We start from the raw sequence: 25,000 nt of genomic DNA, 5'->3' as shown, positions 1-25,000 counted from the left end.
AATAATTAGTTTTGTTCAACGTAGAACAGAGATATTTAATTTTTAATTGAGAAGTCTTTTAAGAATAGTAACGTTGAAAAGTAATTTTCAAATGTATGTAAATTGCTTGAAAATTTTCTTTATTTCCAGAGCTTAAAATTTCGTTACCTTTTATTTTATTATAAAACATGTATATAATCTACAAATTTCTATTTGATATATATACATATTCTTTTTAATCAGGAATATTTGAAATTATATATCAAACTGGATCAATCTAAAACTGTCGGATATTATTATACGATTTTTCATCGCGTTGTCATAGGGATTACGTCTTGTTCATCGTATGGATTATGTGTCGATAAATAGTAAGAAAGAAAAAAGAATGAAATAAAGAGAAAGAAAAGAAAAATATTGTATTAGATAACAGTACGACGTCATCTTGTTATTAGTATCGAATTTCTTCGGATTATCTACCGTCATGCCGGTCACGCTCTTGATTGGCCACGTGAGCACGTTGGCTATGCGCTAGAGATATATATATATATACTATTACTACGTAGTATATATAATAGTAGTTTCTATCATGCATACATTCCTTGCTAACTGATATTCTCATTTTATTTATTTCTGTTTTTCTTTTTTTTTCCTTTCTTTTTCCTTCTCTCTCTCTCTCTTTCTCTCTTTCTATATCAAATAATCCTACGGACAAACCAGCGAGTAAAAAATGTTGAACGCTTCGGTTTCAACAATCCAAGGAATTAAAAGTAAGCAACGCTTGTTTGGCGGCTTGTTATAGGCGATGTTGTATCATCTACCTGTCGTTGGTGTTGTCACACTTACTCGAAACGCTTCCTCTCGAAATAATCCTGTTAAGCGACGTCCATCGATTTTATGTCTTTCGTGCGTTAATAATCGGGATAAACCTATAAACCGTGTGTGACATATATGTATATACGTACGTATATGTCTCTAGGTATGCGATATTAATACTTTGGGAGATCAATCCATTCAATCGAGTCGTTCAAATTTTTCGTTTTTTGTCTGCTTAAGTTTGCTTATGTACGTCGAATCTCTCCCCCTCCCTCTCTCTATCTCTATCTCTTTTCGTTAACGCGAAAATTTGTTATTAGAATTATTAGATAACTCTTAAATTTACACAGGAAGTGATAATAAATGTATTAATTACGTCGTGTAAATATGTATGCAATAATTTAGTTTTTTAATTAAATTTCATAATAACGCATTACGATAATATAATTGTTTGTAGTATTCTCGCTTGAATATTTAATAATCTCGCGTTGATATAATACGTTTCTAAAAATTCTTTAAAAAGATATAATCACATATTAAATGTCGAAAGAGAGGTCGACACGTTTCTACAAATAATTTTCGAATAATCTCTTGTACATATGTACCTACGAACATATACGTATGTAAATCGCGATTTAATTCGACTATTTCTATTCGTCGAACGTGAATTTTTTTTTTTTGTAATCTGTTAAATGTTTAAAGAAAAAAAAAAAAAGAAGAAGGACGAAAGAAAGAGATACGAGATTTCCGAAAAAAAACTATTTTTTACGAATTCGTATTTTTACAAACAATATCCGATTTGCGTCTTTGAACTTTTACAGAGCCCTGACCTCTCGGCCATCGTATATATCTTCTACTTTTAGCGCGAAACGCGTGAAATTAGATTCCGTTTCTTTGCTTGTCGACAAAATCACGTATGAAATAGCAATGTGATTCGTTTGAGAGACAGCGAATGATTCGATTTACGAAGCGACAGAAAGAGCTTCTGCGATTTCTCCTTTTCCTTCTATCCGTATCCCTCCCTACTCTCTTTCTTTCTTTTTCGTTCTTTCCTTCCTTCCTTTCTCGCGATACATTTTAGATTTTATACAATTTTTCATTATTTTCTTTTTGTATTTTTATTACTATTACTCTTACTATTGCTATTATTATTAACACAGGTACTTACTTACTGGTTTTATGCTCGTCGTTATGTATCGGGGACTGACTGAACAATTTGCAAGGACATTTCTAAGCTTTTCTGTAATAAGATACGACGGATGAATAATAATGCTTACACGCGGAGTTTCATTCGAACGAGGAAAGCAGTAGAACGGAACAGAAGAACGGGATGGAACGGAACGGACCGTCGCTCGGTCCGTTCGTTGATTAGATCAAATAAAGTGCACCTTCGTGTTGTATCCAGCGTGCTCCGTAGAATTCATGGTGAACTACGTTCTAGGAAATATTCCACTTGGCACACTCTACTGAAACGCGCAAAGGCCTCTTTCTACCCATTTTCCACCCCTTCTCTTCCTTCTCTCTCATCCCCTCTCTTCTTTTTTCCTCCCCTCTCCCTCCTCCTCCTCCTCCTCATCCTCCCATCCCCTCAATTCTCCCTCCTTACGAATATCTCGCGAGCGTTTGCGTTCGTTGGAACGTTTTTGCAAAGAGTTCTCGCACTCTTTATCCATCTCGCGTATTTTCCCATCAAATATTTAATACTTTAATAACGTGCACACCAAACAAAATGTCCGACGCTTTCTTCGCCTTTAACTTTTCTCGGAGAATCCTATGTGATCAGGCTAGAGAGAGAGAGGGAAAGATAATATCGATAAGAACGAGAATTATACATATTTTACAAGATATTAATTAAAATAATTAGAAACTGAGGTACTCGATGAAAAGAATATATAAGAAAGTAGTGTAATCAGTTAACCATAAATATTGTATTTTAATATCACTCGTTTATAAATAGATCTAATATAAGAAAGTGAGAGAGAGAGAGAGAGAGAGAGAGAGAGTAATAAGAACAAGAACTACGTTTTACAACTTTACAAGATGTTATAAGAAAATATATCGGAAAATGAGTGTTGTTATAATGAAAAGATTTTATTACAATTTTTAGTTTGATCGTAAAATAGGTCGTGTGTTTAATTATGACGTCACATATTTGTTGATAACCACGATCACGATGCTATGTATTAATTTTATTAAAATTATGTCCAACTTTGAAATCTACGTAAGTAAGAGACAAGAAACGAAGGAACTATATGTATGTAAATTATATACGAAGATATATATATATATATATATATCTCTCTCTCTATATATATATATATATATATATATATCTAAACGCGACGACGGCTCGTATTAGACTGACGACTTTCCAACACGACGCGTACCTTTTCGACTTTGAATATAAACAAACTAGAATAGAAACCGAACTCGTCTATTATGATCTTATCAAAACACAGACCGATAGTTGTGATAATCGTCGTTAAATTTTATTAATGGAAGAGAGGCTAATAATTTCTTTGTTTTTTTTTTCTTTTTTTTTTCCTTCCGGGAAATGAATTTTGTTTAAAATTTTAACACGCGCACGTATAAAATCGAACAAACTAATTAACCGATTTAATTAATTTATATATTTGATTGATGAAAATTTGTCAGGGATATTCAAAGATGCAAAAAGTTATTTTCGTTTGGAGTTCTAGGAAAACGTTTAACGTACCGGTTGATAACTATGCAGCATGGATTAACATAAATTTCAACGTTTCGCTCGTGCAAATACTCTACGAGATTTTCAAGCTCGCGCCCGTACGTATCTTTATTTGCATCCCCGCGTGTTAATTCGCGCGCCCGAAGAAAGAAAACCGGAACGCGATATAAAGGAACGCGTGGAATTATGGGTCGTCGAAATATACCTACGCTTTTCTTTCTTTCTTTCTTTCTTTCTTTCTTTCTCTCATTTTTTTTTTCTATTTTTTTTTTTCGATCCTATAAGTATTTTTACATACCGTACAAAATGCATGGAATTTCTTTAGTAAATTTTTTAATGGTATGTGAAGTACTACGTTAAGAATTTTAAATAAATTTTTGTTGGATAAACGTAGATAAGGTACATAAATTTATAGAATTTAAAATTATTTAATAAAATCTTTTTTTTTTCTTTGCTTTTTTCTTCAGCTATCTTAGTTCCGCTTTATTTTCTATAAGACATTATTTAAATATATATATATATATCCGTTAAACAATTTAGAGTATATGCACCGTTCGTTCTAGAAGCAGTCGATTAATTAAAAAAAAAAAAAGAAAAAAAGGAGAGAGAGAGAGAGAGAGAAAAAAGTGTACATATAAAATATTTTTTGATGATCTATTTGAAGTATCACACGTACGTAGGTAGTGATACGTATAAATCCATAAGAAAAATGAATTTTTCTGGTTTAAACTATTTCTCAACGAGAGATATGTATGCATACACACACACACACATATATATTATATACACATACATATACACCCACAGATATATAAAAGATATATCTTTGCGCGTTGAAATCGAACTTAACCCGTTGAGATATGTATCTGCTTTCGCGTTAGCCGCATCGCGATTAATTTCGGTCGACCGAGCGTTCATTTGCTATACGATAATTAAAATTTGTTATCGAATCAGAGTAATGCATCCCCAATTTTGCAGAGTATAGCGGGCTCGAGCTTTGCGATATGGCTACTGGTGTTGTACGTATATCTGTATGTGCGCGCGCGTTCGCTCGTTCGTTCGCCCGTGTACGTATATTTCAATGTACGTGTATTTGTAGGACGTGTTGGGAGTATCGATACTCTCGAGAAGAAAGAGGATGATGTTGAATACTCTCGAGACGATACCACATCGGATACGGAACACATAGAAATGCCGAGGATCGATGCTGAGACCGAAGTAATCTCGTTCGAACGCATAAAATAATTCCAAATAATCCTTTCTGTTTTTTTTCATTTGAGAATTGAAACTCGGCACCGTTAAATCTACAATACTTGTACGTTTTTCGATTACATCTATCTACGTATGTATACACGTACTGTACGTATATATGTACGTAGAACGTAACTACGGTACATAGCCGTGTATGTAGCTCGATTTTCATTATCTCTTATGTCAAGAATGTCTCGTGGAATTAAAAATTGTTTTCGTTTTCTTTCTTCTTTTTCTCTTCTTTCTTCCCTTTTTCTCTTTGTTTCTTTCTTTCTTTCTTTTTTTTCTTTCTTTCCTTCTTTCCTTCTTCGTTTTGCCCCTTTTTTTCTATTTCCCTTCTTTTTCCCTTCCGCGGTTTCTCTCTTTATTTGCGGAGGACATTCGTTTCCAGCTTTTGAATTTTTAAGGACGTAACGAGTGGACCGTTATCTCTCAAATTGAAATACCACAAGAGGGTGTATAAAACGTTCGTGATTAAACGCGGTCGCCTGCTAAAAGGTATACGCACGAGCTTCCTCCCCTATTCCGAGTAGTGGCCATGTCCAATTCGAATGTCCAATTGAAAATTATTATTTTACGCGAATGATAGTATATATATATATATATACACACGTGCGCGCACGCACACACACGTGTGTATGCATATGTTTGGTACGCGGGATTTGTTTTACCGAGAATGTCACCGACTCATAGTTTGTTACGTTCTATTACGAGTGAAGGAACATTATCAATGAATATATTGTTATCGATAATCTAACAGTTTTATTTATTGATTTTTAATTATATATTACGAGAGTCTATCCGTAATATCGGTATATAAATATATGTACGTACGTATACGCGTACATTGTATTATATATTGACCTATATACAGGACGATTGGATTCTACGGTCTTTCATAAATTCGAAAACATTTAACGAGGTCATTGGAATAGCTTGTTTACGTTTCTTCGTATATACGTAGTACTTAACAAAATTTCTTCAACTGAAATTTCCTCGAATTTTGTTACAGAAACGATGAGTCATTGTTACTCACAGAGAAATACGTGTTACGCGTGACTTTCAATCGTCACTGTGCGTCATTTCCATTCGGGACGTTTACGAGTTCGTATCGTTCTGTAAAATTAGTCTTACGATCTAGCTTACGACGAAATTCGGTTATTATTTCTCGATCGATTATATTATACGTATTAACGATTAATTTTATTAACAAGTATCGTTATAGGTAAAATGTTTTGTTACGATAAAACGATATACGATTAATTATAACATGCAACGTTTGTGGTTATATTCCTATCAGAAATAATACTCGATACTATAACACGTATACTACAACAATCTTCTTAACAACGAACATTTATCTATAAAAATCCAATCGCTACATTTTCGTCTATCTAAATACCGATATATATAATCCACTTACAACAAAGCGATCGCTTAGAATCACGCTTATACGAATCAAACTCATCGCATTTTCACTCGTTACCGCTTATACATATGCTATAACTATTAATAATAACAATAATATTACTAGTGACAATGTTGACATTAAAAGTGTTCACACATTTATACGCACACACGTTTACAGAAGTTGGATGGATCGAGAGGGAAAAAAAGAAGAAGGAATACAAAGAAAAGAGAAGAGCAAAGGAGAGAACAAAGTAAAAAAAAAAAAAAAAAGAAAAAAAGAGAAAAAAAAGAAAAAAGAAGAAAGATAGAGGATTCGGAAGGAAGAAGAGAGGAAGAAGGACAAGTGCACGGAGGTAAGCAGTAATTCCGTTTCGTTAAGCAATTCCGACGTGCTTCGTTCGATAACGTCCGGCGACCGGAGCTTCTCATAACGAATGAATTTATTCGTGCGCGAGTTTACGCGGACCGCGTTCACCTGGAAAATTTACAGGGAACGCTTGGAATATACATACATATACATACATACCCGACGCAGAGATACGCGAGCAACGTGCACGCTCCGCAGAATTTCGTATTCTTTCACGCGCGACCCCTTCTCGAGGCAACCCTCGTCCTCACCCTCGTCCTCACCCTCGTCCTCACCCTCGTCCTCACCCTCGTCCTCGTCCTCACCCTTACCATCCTCACTCTCATCCCCCATTCTCTCGATCCTCTCAACTATAGCTTCAACCTCTCTATCTCTATCTCTATCTCTCTTTCTCTCGTATTCTTTTTTTCTCTCTCTTTCTCTCTCGCTCGCTCGCTTTCGTTCTTTGTTTCTCTACCGTTGTCTGTTTATTCTCATACGCGTCGGTATCTCCGACGAATTTACGATAATCGTTCTCCTTTCATATATTTCCGAAGAGTTTTCCAGCTTCCACGGAACCCGATTCTTTCGAAAACAAAGAAGAAAAAAAAAAAGTCCTTCGATCCATGAAATATTTGTAAAAAAAAAAATATATATATTCGTTTCGCGAATCATTGTTTTTCACTCGTTGAGATTTAGATATTTCTTTTCTTTTTCATTTTTTGATTTTTACGTTTTAATATTAATTCGAGGTTTTACGCGATACGTATGTTATTTGCACAAACGGATCATACAAGTAATTACGTGAAAGTTATTAGCAATTAGAATTTCGTCTATTTCCGAAGAGTTTTCCAATTTTCATGGAACCTGTCTTTTTCCGAAAATGGAAGCTGCCAATCAAGAAAATTTTTACTCGTTTATTCAGAAATATATATATATTTTTTTTTTTTTTTACTTTTATGTATTAATAACAGTTCGACGTTTTATACGAACGTACGTTATACATGCATACATATATGTTATATATACGTATATAATAGTTTGTAAGTTAATATCAGATTAGAAGGACATTGATATTTTTTTTTTACCGAACAATTAACTGCGAATATCAGTTAATTTTTATGAGACGAAAATACGACGATGAGTGCATCGTTAATTAGAGATCTTAGGGTATAAATGAAGATAACATTTCTTATAGGTTTTTAATTTGCGACAAATTTACACCACATCGATTTGTGGTCATTTATAAAGCACTCCACCGTGTAATTGACCTTTCGAAAATGTAAATATACCTTTCCTGGGTCAATGCTCGTGAAAATGCTGTTACTATCGTTGTACGATTCGTTTTGTAATTAATTTTAATTTTATTGAAAATAGAAAAAAATATTCGGCAGTTAATCGATAATAATGATTTTGTCAGTAATCGTACGTGGTCGGTCAACATAATCGATGATATTGCCCAGAGAGAGAGAGAGTGAGAGAGAGAGAGAGAGAGAGAGAGAGTAGTAGCAGTAGTAACATCGATATTAAAAATTCGATCTCAATATCGATGAGAGATTCATGCGAATTTGTTGGTCGATTCGAAGCTATTCGTTGGGAAAATGACGGGGATTGCTAATAACATCCCATAAAGCGCGTCATACATGTGTAGATATATATATATATATCCATGTGTGTGTATATTTTTACATACAAGTTTGTAAAATATATGCATAGTTACGTATAGATATAGTTACATAAGTAAGCTTTTGTTCGACGTTTTGCACGTTACCGATTTACCGGCATAATACTATACAACATAAATGAACGGATAACGAGAACGTTGCCAGGATAAATAATGAATAATTCATTTCTTTTGTATTTGGAATATATTTATCGAACGACTAATTAAAGATAACAAGGAGAAGCTCTTATAGGAATAATACGATATGATAACAATTCTATATATATATATATACATATATAATATGTTTGATATATAATAATAGTAATATCAACATATTGTTTTTCAAACGCATAATAGAAAAATAATAATTATTTTGCAATGTGATGCATAACGATGTTAATATATGATAATTATTAGCATTATCGTCATTGTTATTAGTATCATTATTACGAATATTATCGTTATATTATTCCTAGCAACATGATGATAAATTCGAATCGAAACAAGCAATTAAAATGGTAAAGATATAATTGACGAACGTTTCTAGAAAATATTGCGAGTATCAAAATGCAGAGATCTTTTTATTTTCTTTTTTCTTTTCATCGTATAATATCGCACGCGTGCGTACGATAAATACCTATAGTATATCAATACCTACAAAATTTAATTTTTCATTACAAAAAGTTAGTTTGTGTTAAATCGATAAATAAAAAAAAAATCAGTAATAAGTAGAGCGTGCTATTTTTTTTTTCATCTTTACGATCGTCGATCTCGAGACCGAGACGATAATGTTCGATCGAACAAAAATAAATACTAATTCGTATATTATATAAAAAGAAAGTAGGAACGAGAACGTAGAAATAAATGGAAATAAAAAAAACGTTTTATATTTGTCTGGCGGCCTTTGTATGGGCTGATTCTCGTAGACTATGCGGCTACTTACTGCATTTGAGCCTTGCGCGAATAGAGTTTTCTAGGAAAGTCTGGCCTCGTTCTTGAAATGTTCTTCGATATTCCGCTCGCGTACCTTGCAAACGAGATTCCGACTGGTTGTGGGAGGCGAGAACTATTTTTGCGAGTTGGTGGAACGTAGTAAAGACGAACGTTACGTGTGGGACGAACTATCTGTTGAAGTTGTATAACGTTGTAACTGAAAGAGTAAGAAGGAAGAGAGAGAAAGAATATATACGTACATGTATCTGTGTGCGTCTTTCTATATATCGGTGTATGTGTGTGTGTGTGTGTGTGTGAATGAGAAAAAGAGAGAAAATAAGTAAAGCTTCGTAGCGTATTATTTTCGTTTTGCAATTCGGTTAACACTTTAGAATGCTTTTACGCTTTTCGTCTGACTTCGTTACACCCTTTTTTTCCTTTTTGTATTCTCTCTCTTTCTCTCTCTCTCTGTCTGTCTGTCTCTGTCTGTCTCTTTTCTCTTCCTATTCTCCATTTTCTTCTTTCTCTCAGACGGTTGTTTTAACTTCTCTTTCTTTTTTTCGTTCTTTTTTTTTTTCTTTTACAATCCAGAACAAATAACTCGTTGGTCGTTCCCTTTCCCTTCGCGGTCCGATGGATAATACATCTACCAACGTTCTCTCCTCGTTCTATTTACTTTTTTACATTATATGAAAAAAGAATCTCCTCTTCGATTCCTATAAAGATGGAAAACAGGAGGCAACGTTTTCTCTCTAATTACGTTTCCATTACAACGTTTTTCAAGTTATATATTCTGCGGCAATGGAAATTCTACTGAGCAAGAGAAAGAGACAGAGAGAGACAGAGCGATAGAATAGATAGATAGATAGAAAGAGAGAGAAAGAGAGTTAGACCGGGCAAAGTCCTTGGAGAATACATTTTGTCTATCCTCGGGCAAGAATTCCCGGAATATGTATGTCGTAGAAAGATGATGGTTGGTAGGTGGGTAGATGGGTAGGTAGGTAGGTAGGTAGAGGATAAAAAGCGCTAATAGTGTATCAAGTCTTTAGGGTCGGTATAGCAGGTCACTGTAGAAAAGTGACTACAGAGAAGAGCGAGTAGCAGTGGTAAGAGAGAAGGAAGAAGACGACGAGGAGGATGAGGATGAGGATGAGGATGAGGATGAGAATAAGGATGAAGATGAGGACTAGGAGGAAAGAGTAAAGAAAAAAACGGGATAGAAAAAGAGAAAGAGAGATAGATAGAGAGAGAAAGGAAGAGAGGGATAAAGAAGAGGGTAGAGACGGATAGGATATAAGGTGGACAGAAAAAAGGTAACATTAAGAGGCGCTGAGCTGGCGACACGGCAATCTCAGGAACTTGGCAGAAAAAAATCCACGTTCTTCCCTTCACCTTCTCTCTTTCTCTTTCTCTCGACAAGCAGAAGAAGGAAAGAGGAAGAAAAAAAAGGAAAAACGCTCGCTAAAAGGTCGTTAAGGTTAATGCGTCGCGAGGAAAGGCGGTGGTGGCAACGGCAGTCGTCGAGGCTCGGCTGCCACGACTTGTCTCTACTTCGTTTTAAGAATCCGCCCTTTTGCTAAGGGAATGGTCTGACATTTGTATGCCGTGAGAATAGAGGAATATACTATATACCTTTATATCGGCACGAGAAAAAGTGGAAGTCGGAAGGCAATTTTTCTCACTCGATGACTCTGACTCTCTCCCTCTCTCCCTCTTTCTCGTGTCTCTTTTTTTTCTCTCTTCACGAAACTCTTTTTTATATCACGCTTTTAACGTTTCGACCGGACGATTCTTTTCTCAATTTCTTCTCCTCTTCTCTCTCTCTCTCTCTCACATTGGTTAATTCTTGTTGTCTTTCCTCCCTTCTCCGTTTCTTTCTTTCTTTCTTTCTTTCTTTCTTTTTCTTTTTCTTTTTCTTTTCCTTTTTTAAAGCAACAGTCGATTCGTCAGTCAAGGAACGAACGAGGGAAATAAGATCTTTGTTGATTTTCTTTACATTTTATTTCCATATTATAATCCAATTAGCGTTTCCTTTCTTACGAGACGATGACAAGGACGATACCTCCCGTTAATTAGCGTTGTTTGTGCCACGGTAAAAAGCTTCGAGCTCGTTCTCACGAAGACGTATATATTCTCTTCGGCAGTGGTAGTTAGTGCTCGGTTATAGTCCGATGAGAATTTAAAATCTTTCCTCTGGCCTGAGGTTGCTAACGTGGAAAAGTTTCGGAGAGAGAAGGAGAAAGAAAGAGAAAAAGAAAGCGAGAGAGAGAAAGAGAGAGAGAGAGAGAGAGAGTTCGCGCTTCTTGCGAGCTCGATTTTACGCTCGTTCGAGAGTTAACGACCTCATGAATCCGGTAATTACTGTTCACCTTCGACGTTCTCCTCTTCCTACGATTTTTCTTAACGATCAATTCGATGGACATCCATCTATCTATCCGTTCGTTTCTTTCGTTCGTTAGTTACTTTTCAAAGATTCTTATTTCTTTGATTTTACTTTTCTTTTTTTTTCTCTCACTTACTTTCCTACTTTTTTGTTATTTCTTTGTTCCTTTTCTTGTTTTCTTCTTGTTTTCTTCATTTCTTTGCTTTTTTTTACTTTCTTCTTTTTTTTCTTAATTATTTCTTTAAAGAAATATATCACAGGTCGAAATCGTGTCAATATATTCCTTTATAGACAACGCGATATATCTTCCAAATAGCGTTTATTACAAACAAAGAGTCGCCGACTCTGCACTATTAACAACCTGTTGCATTATGCTTCTTCGGCTTTGCTTTGATTAATCTACTTTTGTAATCGTTTTCTTTCCTTTGTACATACATACATACATACATACATATATATATATATGTATTCATATATTTAAATAATAATATATTTTAAAGAATCTTGGTATACCTAAATGCCCATGGCTTTTGCGTGATGCGAGAGAACGAAAAAGGCAATATTAATCGCATAAGTGTAATAATATATTAGTGTTAATGCTATTATCATCTCTTTCTTTTTGATCTTGTAAATTATATACCTATATATATATATATATACATATTTTTTTTTTTGAAGAATGATCGCGTGTTACAGAACGAAAGATAGATAAAGAGAAGAGCGCGCGAAATAGAGAGAGAGAGAGAGAGAGAGAGAAAGATAGAAAAAGATAGGAAAAGAGAGAGGGAAAGAGAGAGAAAGTAGTAAGGTGGAAGGTAAAAAGAATGAGCGAGACGAATAAGCACCGTCCGGGAGATTATCAGATAAAATATCCAATTTAAAGTTTCATCGTAATTTTACGATTCTTGGAAGAAAATTAATAGTATTATCTAGCGGTACTTCCCAACCGGGGCATACTACCCCCTCATCCTCCTCTTCTCTTCTCTTCTCTTCTTTACCCCCTTACCTCACACCCTTTTACCTTCTCTCTCTCTCTTTTGGCTCACTTCATCATCTTACTTTCTCGCTTTTTCCACTAACATCCTCTACGATTTTCTCTCTCTCTCTCTCTCTCCCTCTCCCTCTCCCTCTTTCCCTCCCTCTCTTTTTCTTTCTCGCTCTCTCATCTCGGGAAAGAAAGTTTGAAAATAAGCAGCCTATTACTCATTACCAGCCGGTCTTATCGGCTTGGGACTCGGAAGGTACTTTCAGCTGATATAAACGCGCTCTTCGTGTTTGTTAAATACGCTGCTTCAATGTAAACTTTTCTTTTGGTGATTCTTCAATCGTGAAAAGTAATCGTCGTGTATGCACGTGTGCGTGCGCCATACAGATATCAAGGGAACGATATCCGTACGGTTAAAATTTTATTTCCATTCGATCTTAATCGAAATCGTTTGCTTCCCGCTAATCGATCGAGCCCTCGATCGCGTCTATCTGGAATATTTTAAACGGATTTTTTTTCACGGATAAATGTTTGTTAAATTTCTTTCTTCCTTTTTTTTCTTTTGTATATTTTTTTTTCTTCCTGACAAGTAAGAGATACCTTTTAGAAAATCAATCTTCCTCACGATGGAAACTGCGGTTTGCTATCTACTGCGAGATCCTTCAACGATTGCACGTTTAAAGGCAGAGTCAGGATTTCGTTCGCTCTGACTCTTGCGAATACATCGACCGTCGAATTGAACGAAACGTAGACCTTCTTGTCCCCTTCAACCCTCGTCCCACTCTCCCCTTTCTCGATCCGATCCATCCGACTCTATCAGTCCCGCCCTCGTTGGAAAATCGTAGCTTTCTCTAGACTCGGGTCAGAGATCAGCTTTCGACGCTTTTGTTCCTTCGGTATGGACACACACGTGAGGTTTCATCCGATCGACCGAATCTAATGGATCTGATTTGTCGCTAAATTTCGTGCTCTAGGATAACCTAGAGAGATCGACCGCTATGACAAAGTTTCCTTTTTCCACCATCCTCCTCCCTTCTCCAGCTTCTCCCATTCAATTGATTCACTCGATTTCGTCCGATCTCGAAGTAGCTATTTTATTTTTCTTTTTTTCTTAATTCTTTTTCCTTTTTCTTTTTTCCTTATATTTAAAGATCGAAGCTATCGTTCCAAGTTATCGAACTGTGCTCCTCGTCCGAGAGTCTCGATGACTTTTTATTTTTATTTTCTGTTCGCGATTGAATGTAAAGTGGATTCGGTGTCGTGCGTGACCGAAGCAATTTTAGATCGAATTTGCTGATATCTTGGAACAACCCTTGAACCGAACGACCGAACCGACCGAACCGTACGAAGGAACGAAGGAACGAACGGTTAAGTACATAGAGAGGTAACTAAACGGAAAAGCTTGAAACTCTTAGAAGATTTTACACACGTTTTGGAAGAATACCGATGAATTCTTTATCATTTTAATCGCGACAGTACGGATAGTCGTAGGAGTACGATCGCACGCACTCGCGTAGGTAATAGGATCATAATTTCAGATGGTTATCTACTTGTAACCACTTTGCTAAAAATACCTTATGTGCAATTACTATCTTAATGAAATCCTTGATTACCTAAGTAAGTAGCTACTTATGTACCTTGGAAAACGATCGCCATAAGTCGCCATATTTAATTTTTCAAATGGTTTACGAACGCGTGAAATTTCTAAGATACACGAAAAGCAAAGTCAAAAAGCATTAGAGCGTTCTCGAACGAAAGTTTATGCATGTATATATATATATACATATATATACTACACATACACGTATACGTAGATATCTACATACATAAGTATAAGTATACGTTTGTACGCACGTATCCGAGTATCTATGTGTAGATTTAGACCGACAGACTTCGTCTTTCGAAAGGAGATGCCGAAATCTGCGTAACAAGCTGCAGAATCTTTCCGACATAAGGTAATTAACTTTGGTAAGCCACGGAGAAGCGAGATGGGCGAAAGGAAGCCCGCATAACCATACGCTAAGTTTATTTTACGGGATGAATTTAGTTAGTCGAGAGAAAGATAGAGAGAGAGAGAGAGAGAGAGAGAGAGAGAGAGAGACTCCTCTCTTGTACAAGTTTATCAGGTGGGATTCTTCGGCAGTTACGAAGCGGGAGAGTAATGTTTAATCAGGGCAATAGACCGTGTATATTGTTATCTAAGTTTGATTGAAATTCGAACGATCGAAGGATCGATCCGATGGATCGCGGTTCGAAAAGATTCTCCGCTTGAAATAATTCAAGATCGATCGTGATACTTTGTACCAGCAAGTAAGTATTAACGAGGATATTAATATCCTACTTAATTGGTTTGCTTTAGAATTATTATCTAATAAAAGATACTCGAATAATGCTCTTTTGTAATACCACAGTAGCGGTACATTCTCTTCTCTTTCTCTCTTGTTCCTCTTCTTCTATTATCATCGTCGTCATAGCTCTCTCTCCATACTCGTTCCTTATCATCGTCTTTCACCATATCAGTCAATTTCTCGTCCGATAGACACGCACGATAGATCGCTTATACCACTACCGCGAGAGCTGCCGTGCATAACCTTAATTTCCGCTAGGATCCTCTTAATTAAGGATCCTCCACTTCCCATTAGATTCTCTTCCTTCTACATGCTACGTACCTATTCCTCGATAATACTCTTTTACCGAACTAAAGATAACGTTTATATTTTCCGGCATCGATAAATGTGTCCGTTACGATGGTTTATCATACACGTATAACACGTATACGTGTGTATATGTGTGTTGCGTGTATATTATATATATGTATATATAACTTTCGTTTCGACATGCCTCAAATTTCTCGAAGAGAAATACTACTCATCGTGGAAAAGCTTCATCGATCGATCTCGTACGGATCTTCCTTATAAATCGTACGAACGCTTCAAACGTCTATTTATCGTTGCGAATTTCGTTCGACTTCAAACGAAATTTCACATCTTATTGTAAATATTAATAATTAGGATACGTATTTATGCGATATTAAATACATCGAGAACGTTCGTAGGTATATTCCACTCGATATAGAACAACTCGTTAATAAAAATCTTGCGATCATTTAAATACGATATTTCGATATCCTATAGATATTTATAATAATTTTGAGAAAAATACGTTCGGTCTTTATCGAGAAATATTCTCAAATATTATTTCGATAATGCAATCGCGCGTTAATGATCATCGTTCGTTTTATTTTCGAATACTATACATTTGCCTACGTAAATATCCGATAAGTCGAATTATTATATATCGCATTGACCGTTCGTTGCTATTCCGTAGTTGATTTTTTTCCTTCTTTCTTTTTTTTTTTTTTTATTCGTTGATTCGTTGATCGAAGTGAGGTAGCATGAAACTTTATATTCTCTCTCTTTCTCTCTCTCTATCGTTCGACGAGATCCTTTAAAAGCTGCCGGTGACATCCACCTATAGAAACGTATCTACATATTGCTTGTCGGAATAAATAATTCATGTAGAGATGAGAGTTCTCGTCGGGGGTTAAAAAACGGCGTAGCGTCGGGGTGTGAAAGGTGGATCGAGGATGAGGATGGGGGTGGAGGTAAAGATGGGATGAGGAATGGGGTGTGAGGGTGGAGGGTTAAGGGAAAGGGCGATGAATCGATCTGTAGATGTTTTAAACAGCTGCTTCTAAAGCCGGCATTTAAATACGAAACACATTTCGCACTTGTAGTAATGAATTTCAGAGACGGTGCAGGCGACGACGACGACGACGACGACGACGACGATGACGAGGACGAGGTAGGACGATGAGTACCGAGTTGAAAAGTTGCTTGCAGTAACCAAAAAAAAAAAAAAATAGGAGAGAGAAAAAAAAGAGAAAGGAAAGAAAGAAAGAGAGAGGGAAAGTGAGACGGAGAGATAGAGACAGAGGGATGAAGAAGAAGAAGAAGGGTGGGGGAGGAGGAGGAGATACAATGAAGAGGTAGATGTAGAAAGAGGGAGATAGAGTTGCTGTCGACGTAAAAAAAAAAGAATAAAAAAAATAAAATAAAAACGCAGATGATGTTGAAAGCTTCGGAATATATTCCACGGTAGGAACACGAGCGAACGAATGAACGAATGAAGGAATGAACGAATGAACGAACGAACGAATCGCAAAAAGTCGCATTAACGGTACTAAACCGTAGCGGAAGATTTCCTGGGAGAGATGACGCGTGCGTTTTTTTTTTTTTTACTTTCTTCTTCTTCTTATTCTTTTTCTTCTTTGTCGATCAAAATGGAAGGGAGGAAGTGATGGAAAGAGAGAGAGAGAGAGAGAGAGAGAGAGAGAGAGAGAGAGAGAGAAGTATTAAAAAAACAACAAGTTTGTCAAAGAAGAAGAAGAAAACAATCGACCGGTTTTCATTTTTTTTTGCTTTTTTCTTTTTTTCCCTCGTTCTTGTTCTTCTTCTACTTCTCATTCGTTAATCAAAATTAACGCTTGTAAAAATTTCGAAGAGATTTTTTTTTCTCTCTCTCTCTTTTTTTTTTTACTTGAAGAAAAATGATGGTGAGAATAGGAGAAGAGTTTTTTCATCTCTTTCTTGATATAAACTTTTTAGCAGCCTTATTCTTTTTTTTTTTTCAATTTTATTTTTATTATTTATTTATTTATTTATTTTTTTTTTTTGAAAGTTCATTTAATCCATCTGCATTACCATGTACACGTGTACAATCACTCTTTAATTATCTTCAATTTTTCTGAGAGAAATCGGTAGTAGTAATAGTCATTTTTGAGTAATCTATAATATTTGCACGGTTCAGCGTTTCGGTTCGTACGTGAATGGGATCGATTGATATATAAGAAAATTGGTACATTGTATATACGTGAATATACATATATATTATATCTTTATATACACACACACACACACATATATATGTGAACAGTGTGCCGTTAGGAAAACAGGACGTGTCGTTCTAACGAAGTCGTTGAAATCAGGATCTTGCAGAATGGTACGTTGTTCGTTGTTCATTGTCGTTGTCGTAGTCGTCGCAGTCGTTGTCGTTGTCGTTGTCGTGCGAGTCGGTTCAAAGGCTCGTTACTGGTTAAGTACTTACACCTCTATGAGTCATGAGAACTCAGGTCAGACATCTAACTCTTCAAGCAACAGGAGGAGACAAGAAGTAGTATAGAGATACTAGCAGTCACGCCGGCCTCAGGCTCATTGTCACTCAATGACGACCTCCAAACTACTTTTGTGTATATATATATATATGTGCGTGCGTTTGTGTGTGTACTGGGTGTCGCGGCACACTCTCATGTGTGCGTACGTGCGTGCATTCGTTTCTGTGTTTGTGCGCGTATGCTGCTGTATAGACAGAAACGACAGAGATAGAAAGAGAGAAATAGAGAGAGAGAATGAGAGAGAGAGAGAGAGAGAGAGAGGAACAACGGTGAAGCTTCTATCAAAGTTTCTTCAGGGAAAAGGAAGTTTGGCCACTCTGTTCGTAGCACGCGGAACTTCGTCTTGCGGGTACAAAGGTATAAAGCTGTCGTGTCGCATCGTGTCTATGCAACTTACCAACGAGAACTCTCTCTCCATCTCTCTCTCTCTTTCTCTTTCTCTTTCTCTTTCTCTTTCTGTCTGCCTATCTCTATCTCTATCTCTATCTCTATCTCTAACTCTAACTCTGTCTTTCTTCTCCATCTTTTTTTCTCCTTATTATTTTTTTCCTCTCTCGTTTTTCTTCTTCTCAATTTTTTCTAATTCTTTTTTTCCTACCAAAGAAAGGGTAAAGAATTTTATTGAACTGTCCCGTTCCTTTTTTTTTTTTTTTTTTAATTGATTTTATTTGATAAATATTATAAAAAGAAACCGATCGGTGCAGTTTGTTATTCGGAATATTTAAGTAAAAGTATAAGAGTATCTTTTCCTTTCAAAACTTCATTCCAAACAATTTATCAAAGAGATTACTTTTTTTTCTTTTTTTGTAAATCGTACCTTTTAATTTTCTACGATTAGAAAAAGAAAAAGGGGAGTAGAGTAGAAAGACCAGTAAGAAAGCATTGAAACAATAATGGTTACAATACCGATTGTTAAAAAAAAAGAGAGAGAGAAGGGAGAAGAGAAGTTTCTTCTTTTTATTTGATTTTATTCTATTTATTTATTTTTTATTTTTACAGCGTTATTGCTCGTCGTTTCGATATCGACGACGAAGCCCTGTCGACGAAAAGTCGATTTCTTGTTTCCATTGCGAAATGAACGGAGGCGATGCGACGTCTTCGCGGAAAATCCTAGGTGCGTTGGTAAGTACGTTGCACCTTTTAAAATTCTTCAGAAAAATCAACGCGACGGTAACGGAAGTCGTAACGGTGCACGATCCTTCATAGGATATAACCACGTTCACGAGAACTTTTTATTTGCCTTAGGTGACGCAATTTTTTTTTCTCCATATTTTTATACTTGCTGTATTGTTATTATCATCGTTATTATCTCTCTCTCTCTTTTTTTTTTTATACTATTAACACAGCCGATCTTACCCGTAAAATTTATTGGATTCGAATAAATTCGAATCCATTGAATTTTGATCTTTCAAAATCGTGACTCGTACTTTGATAACACTTTAACGAAAGACGAAAGACAATTTATTCGTTTCTGGTTTCTCGAGTGAGTCAAGACGTTAGAATGGTGTCTTTCTTTCCTTTCCTTTTTCTTTTTTATCTTTTTTTTTTTTTACGGAAAATAGGTATGGTTTCTTGGTGAGAATGTGAGAGAAATGAGAGACACAATAAGACAGTAGCCCAATCGTCGGGCCATTTTCTTCAAGAACGTCTCTACGTCTCTACGTAGTCGTGTAACGTAGCGAGTGTAAACGGAGAATGGTATTCCCGTGGGAGAAAAGGGTAAATGAATAGAGACAACTTGTATCGCGGCTTGAACGAGGGTTGAAGAGGCGAAGGAGTAAATGCCTTTCGAGGGGTAACGTAAGAAAAGAAGATAGAGAGAGATAGAGAGAGAGAGAGAGAGAGAAAAAAATACAGAAGCGATCTCAAAACGGAGATCTTTCGAAGGAAATAAGTAGATATATACACGTCGACTTTCTACAATTCTTCTTTCTTCCTTAAACCTTTATCTTCTTTTATCGAAGATTTCGAATCGAAATCGAGGATGTCATTTAAACGGGTATCAAGCTACTGCTCGATAAATTTTTTATTTGTACGATATTGCTCGTTGGTTTTTTTTTATACCTTTAACATGAGAAATATTATTATTTTGTGCGTCTCAACAACCTTCCCGTGCGTACCGTGTTTTTTTTCTTTCTTTTTTTTTTTTATAGGAATGTGCGCTGAATAAAATATAAAAATGAGAATTCTTAGAACCGACCTAGAGACATGTCTCATTTAATATACATGGAAAGAGATTTTACAGAATTGATGAAAGAGAGATAGGAGAAAGATGGAGAGACAGAAATAGGAGAGAGAGAGAGAGAGAGAGAGAGAGAGAGAGAGAGAAAGGATTATTCTCAAGAATCATGTTCAACGCGCTTCGTGGTCTTGTGATTTCTTTGTGAAATAATGTAATTTTATAGATTTAGAGATCGTAGTATACGTATATACGTTATACGTACTTACGTATATGTACATTAGAAATTTTTTTGTCATTTGAAAATTACGTCGTATTACCCTTATAAAGAATATTTCTTTTCTTTTTCTTTATTATTATTATTCTTTTTTTTTAATTACGCGTGTTCCTTTATCTTTTTCGTTTCGAAATTTCTCCACGCCAGTTGGAACTTTTTACCGTTTCATTTTCGATTTATCAAAACGGTTTTAACGGAATTGCACTTCGTTATTTTCGTGTCTGGGTATGGCAAGTTGAATGCGAATCGATTTCTTCATTTTTAGTAGATAGAGCAAACTTGTAATTCAATATAAACTTTCTTTCCCTCTCCTTCTCTCTCTCTCTCTTTTTCTTTCTTTTTCTCTATCGAAACATTATATTCTATCTTTGGAATATTCTTATACGATCGATAAAGTCTCACATGTCGAAAATTCAATTAACAAGCCGATCTTATTATCTCTTACCTTACACTCTAATCCAGATTTCTATGTAAGTAAGTACTTACGTGTGTAACCGCGAACAGAATTCTTAAGGGAGAAATCGTATTAGCGATGGAATCGATTCTCTCTCTCTCTCTCTCTTTCTTTCTCTCTCTCTCTCTCTCTCACACACACACACACTCCAATTTCTCATGAGATTTATTTTTTCGATCATTAAACGTCTTTATCTACGTCTTTCGTTTTCGTAAAAGACGTTTGACGGTCAAAGAGATGACTCGTTAATTGTAATAAATATCTCACGATAATTATTATTCATAATGGACAATGATTAAACGTTATTACACAATAATTATATATATATATTCATTAATTACATTTTACACATTATAATATTTATTAATTACATATTAATTGATACAATATTCGAAGAATGATTTTAAAGTCGAATGTTTCCTATTTTACGTCTTAGGATAGTACACGATATTATTATATCCATATCCACGCGATAGTAATCGATGATTATTCCAACGAAACTTTTCATTTTCGAAACTCAGATTTGATATAGATTTACTTAGAGACTTACTTACAGATGCTTGAGTACGCGTGTATATTGAGATGTTATATAAGCTCGATGAGCAAATTCATTCTGATCGTTGTTAATTCTTATTTATTAACGAAGGTTTTCTCATGAGAAGTGGGTGTAATAGGAACGTAAATAAGTGTAAAATTTTTGGACAATTCGAGTTGTACATAAATACGTGTTTTGTATAAGTAAATGTACATGTATATTGTTGTATAGTCTCTCTCTCTCTCTCTTTTTACAATTGTAATAATAACAACGGTGCGATCGGTGGAGTGAAACGTTTAACGGTAATCAAATATTTCTTTTGTGTCATTTTATTACGGCGAACGATATAATTGAAATGGAAGTATCGATGTCGATACTAAGGGGTTGGAAAAAAAAGAGAAAGAAAAAGAGAAAACCAACGGTGAAAATGATTCTTTTCCTTTTTCACTTTCTCTCTCTCTCTCTCTCACACACACACATACATTCTTTCTCTCCTTCTCATCGTAGAAATTCGATTTCGCTCCAAGTCAAAAAGATTAATGCGACGAGACATTTCTAATCATCAATCATAAAGGCCAATGCCTGCTTTAGATACGATAAAGCTGTTCATTGTTAAGCGGCTACGTTTTATAATTAATTATGCGCGTTATGCCAGATACACACACACGCACACACGTATAAACGCATGCACGCACGTTAGATCGCCGATTTTTTTTTCTTTTTTTTTTTTTCTTTACTTCGTTCGATCTAGCTTTTGCCCCTTCTTCTTTCTCCCCTACGGGCAAACGTAAGATCATTTTCTTTTGCCCCCTTTTCTTTCCCCTTTCTTTCTCTCTTTTGTTTCTTTCTTCTTCTTCTTCTTCTTCTTCTTCTTCTTCTTCTTCTTCTTCTTCTTCTTCTTCCTTTCTTTCTTTCCTTTTATTTCAACTGATTCACGATTTAAAACGTCATGCCACATTTTCCATTTTCTCGAAAATGAAAATTCTCATTTTCTCTCTCTCTCTCTCTCTCTCTCTCTCTCTTGGTAGATAAAGTAGGTACCTACTTAGCTTGCTCGTTAACTTTGAAAAGAGTTTAGAAAGAGGATTTCTAGTCTGTCAGACTTCCTTTCCAATCACGAGGCGAATCAAATAACTCGAATGTTATAACGTTTTAGAGCGGAGGATCTTTTTTCTTTCTCTTTTTTTTTATTTTACTTTATTTTCTTCTCTTTTTTTCTCCGTTGTAACACGTCAACGCGAACTCTTTTACAAAGAGAGAGAGAGAAAGAAAGAGAAAGATAGATAGATAGATAGATAGATAGATAGACAGATATAGAGAAAGAGAGAGAGAGAGAGAGAGAGAGAGAGAGAGAGAGAGAGAGAGAGAGAGTGACTAGAAAGTACGGCGTTACCAATTTTGAAATCCAATCGAGTGGGATTACAATTTGTATCTCCTGCGAAAGGTTTCGTACGTGCGGAAAATGATTTGCACGCTAGCCTTTCAAACCTCTTTTCAAGCTTTTCTATCTGTCCATTTCTCTCTCTATCTCTTTCCCTCTTTTTCTCTTCTCTCTCTCTCTCTCTCTCTCTCTCTCTCTCTCTCTCTTTCTCTTCTTCTCCTCTTTCTCTCTCTCTACATTTTCGTGTTCGTGTCTATCCAGTTTTTACGCTTCTCGGCGTTCGGCTTTTGCTTATACGGCGATGATGGAAGAGAAGAAGAAGAAAAAGAAAAAGAAAAAGAAGAAGAAGAGGAGGAGGAGAGGAGGAAGTAAAAGAAATGAAGATAGAAAGAACGAGAGAAAGAGAAGGAAAAATCGGATTTGTCCGGTTTGTTGGACCGACATTGCTGACTCCGCAGGCGCTCTTACAGTCGGTAATAGATCAGAGGCTTACCAAGCCCTCAAATGTAAAATACCTATCTAACTCGGTCTGCTACTTCGTACGTTCTGTCTTTCTATCCTTCTCTATCTGTCTATCTGCCTCTCTCTCTCTCTTGTTCTAGCCAAGTGCGTTTTTCGAATTCTTTCCTCGCGAATACCTTAACTCTGCTCGGCCGATACTTTCTTTTCTCCATCGCGTTTCTCGGACGTCGAGCATCCTATCGCTTAAAATTCTCGATGTTACACGAGTGGAAGCCCGTCTTGTTCTTCTTCTTCTTTTTCTTCTTCTTCTTCTTCTTCTTCTTCTTCTTTTGCTTCTTCTTCTTCCTTCACGTTTTCGTCTTCTTCGTGTTCGTCTCTCTTCGTCGATCCTATTTCGTATCATCCTTTCTTCAGTTCTCTTTTTCTTTCTTTTCTTTCTTTCTTTCTTTCTTTCTTTCTTTCTTTCTTTCTTTCTTTCTGTACCTGCAAGAACGTTTGTCCAGATAGCTTCGGTTACGCTTTGAGTTTTGTGATCAAAATGGATGCGCCGGTCAGAGTAGAACCGTAAGCGTTTCTCCGCACGTTCCTTGGATGGTGATGTTATTGTGCCGAGTAACGTCGACTCGCTCGATCTTTTCCCGTTTAGTTCTTTTCCTTCCCTTCTCTTCCCTTTTTCGATCTTTACTTTTTTCCTTTTCCTTTACCTTCCTACGAAATCGCGAAGCTTCACGGAACCGGTGGACTCCCGCACCCCCGTTCAACGCGTTCCTTTCCAAAGATTCCTTACGAAGAATCGCAATTTCGAAGGAGATGGATGGATGGATTGGATCGGATCGGATCGGATCCGATGGATAGATAGGTATCTTCGATAGATGTGTTGTATATGTTCATGAAAATATTGGTCAGTGAATAGAAAGAAAGAAAGAAAGAAAGAAAGAAAGAATAAACGTTACCAGGAGTTACATTAGAAATAATACCATTTAAACAGAGCGAGAGAGAGAGAGAGAGAGAGAGAGAGAGAGAGAGAGATCGGAATTCTAGTTAATTAGAAATTAATTAATTAATTACGGATTTATCACGATTCTTCTCTTTATGTACAAACTATTCTTGATTACGATTAATTAACGTGATATATTACACGGCTAAAGAGTAAATGTTAAGTGAAAATTAACTAAATAAAAAGAGAAAGAGAAAAAGAGACACAGAGAAGAGAGAAAGATAGAAAGAGAAAGAGAGAGAAAAATAAAAAGATATGTAGCCGTGTATATAGATGAAAAGATCGATGCCATAACGCGTTTCCTTACAAAGCACTTTATCTATCCTCGTTCTATTAATATTCTCGATCCTAGCCTAGTCGACGTGACGCGTCTAATTATGTCCTCGTTAAAAGCTAGCAAGACGACCGTGTTTTCCCTTCTGTTACCAAAGACGTTAGATAGGGTAGAAGATGACACGAGAAAGAATGTTGTTGGTAGAAGAAAGTTATAAAGACGAAAGATAGAGAGAGAGAGAGAGAGAGACTCGAAGAAGAAATACACATTTTACTTGCATAATTAATGTACCTATATATATATATATATATATATATATATATATATATATATATATACATACACATACATCTTTGTAAATTGATACACACTTTTACGATAGTGGAGACGTGACGTTCTACGAACCAGAACGTACTTACGTTTCCATGTGTGTCGCACTGTACAAAAACTCTCGAACATCTTTTTGCAAAGAATATATATGTATCTATCTATCTGTGTATCCATGCACCCATATATATATATATATATATATATATATATATACATATATATGTATATGTATATGTATATATATATATATATGTACGTGTGGAAACATGGAAAGACTTGGGTGGAAAGGACGAAAGAAGAATGTGAGAAAGAATATTAAAGCAAACGTTGGAATACTCGCTTTCATATTTCGAGCGTGTCTTCTCGTACTACATCGAAGGCCAGAGGCTATACAAGGGATGTTGGACCTCCCTCCGAAAAGAATTTGTGAACTGAAAGAGAACGTCACGAATTCATATAAGAAGATAC

The 25,000-nt window shown here is 35.8% G+C and overlaps 1 protein-coding gene across 3 annotated transcripts in view; it reads left to right on the top strand.

Annotated features, from left to right (window-relative positions):
* LOC127063040 (uncharacterized) overlaps window positions 1-25,000 on the top strand; it is a 79,906-nt gene that overhangs the window by 21,124 nt on the left and 33,782 nt on the right. For all 3 annotated transcript variants that reach the window (XR_007781247.1, XR_007781248.1, XM_050992244.1), the window contains 2 exons: window positions 6,336-6,510; window positions 18,643-18,765. Coding sequence is in view for 1 of the 3 variants with exons in the window: in XM_050992244.1 (XP_050848201.1) it covers window positions 6,336-6,510; window positions 18,643-18,765 (298 nt within the window). In the remaining 2 variants the exon portion in view is untranslated. The remainder of the gene's footprint in view (window positions 1-6,335; window positions 6,511-18,642; window positions 18,766-25,000) is intronic.

This window comes from Vespula vulgaris, chromosome 4 (assembly GCF_905475345.1).
Source record: "Vespula vulgaris chromosome 4, iyVesVulg1.1, whole genome shotgun sequence".
Taxonomy (NCBI): domain Eukaryota; kingdom Metazoa; phylum Arthropoda; class Insecta; order Hymenoptera; family Vespidae; genus Vespula; species Vespula vulgaris.
The sequence above is the reverse complement of the archived record's forward strand: the minus strand, read 5'-3'. Positions and strand labels throughout refer to the sequence as shown.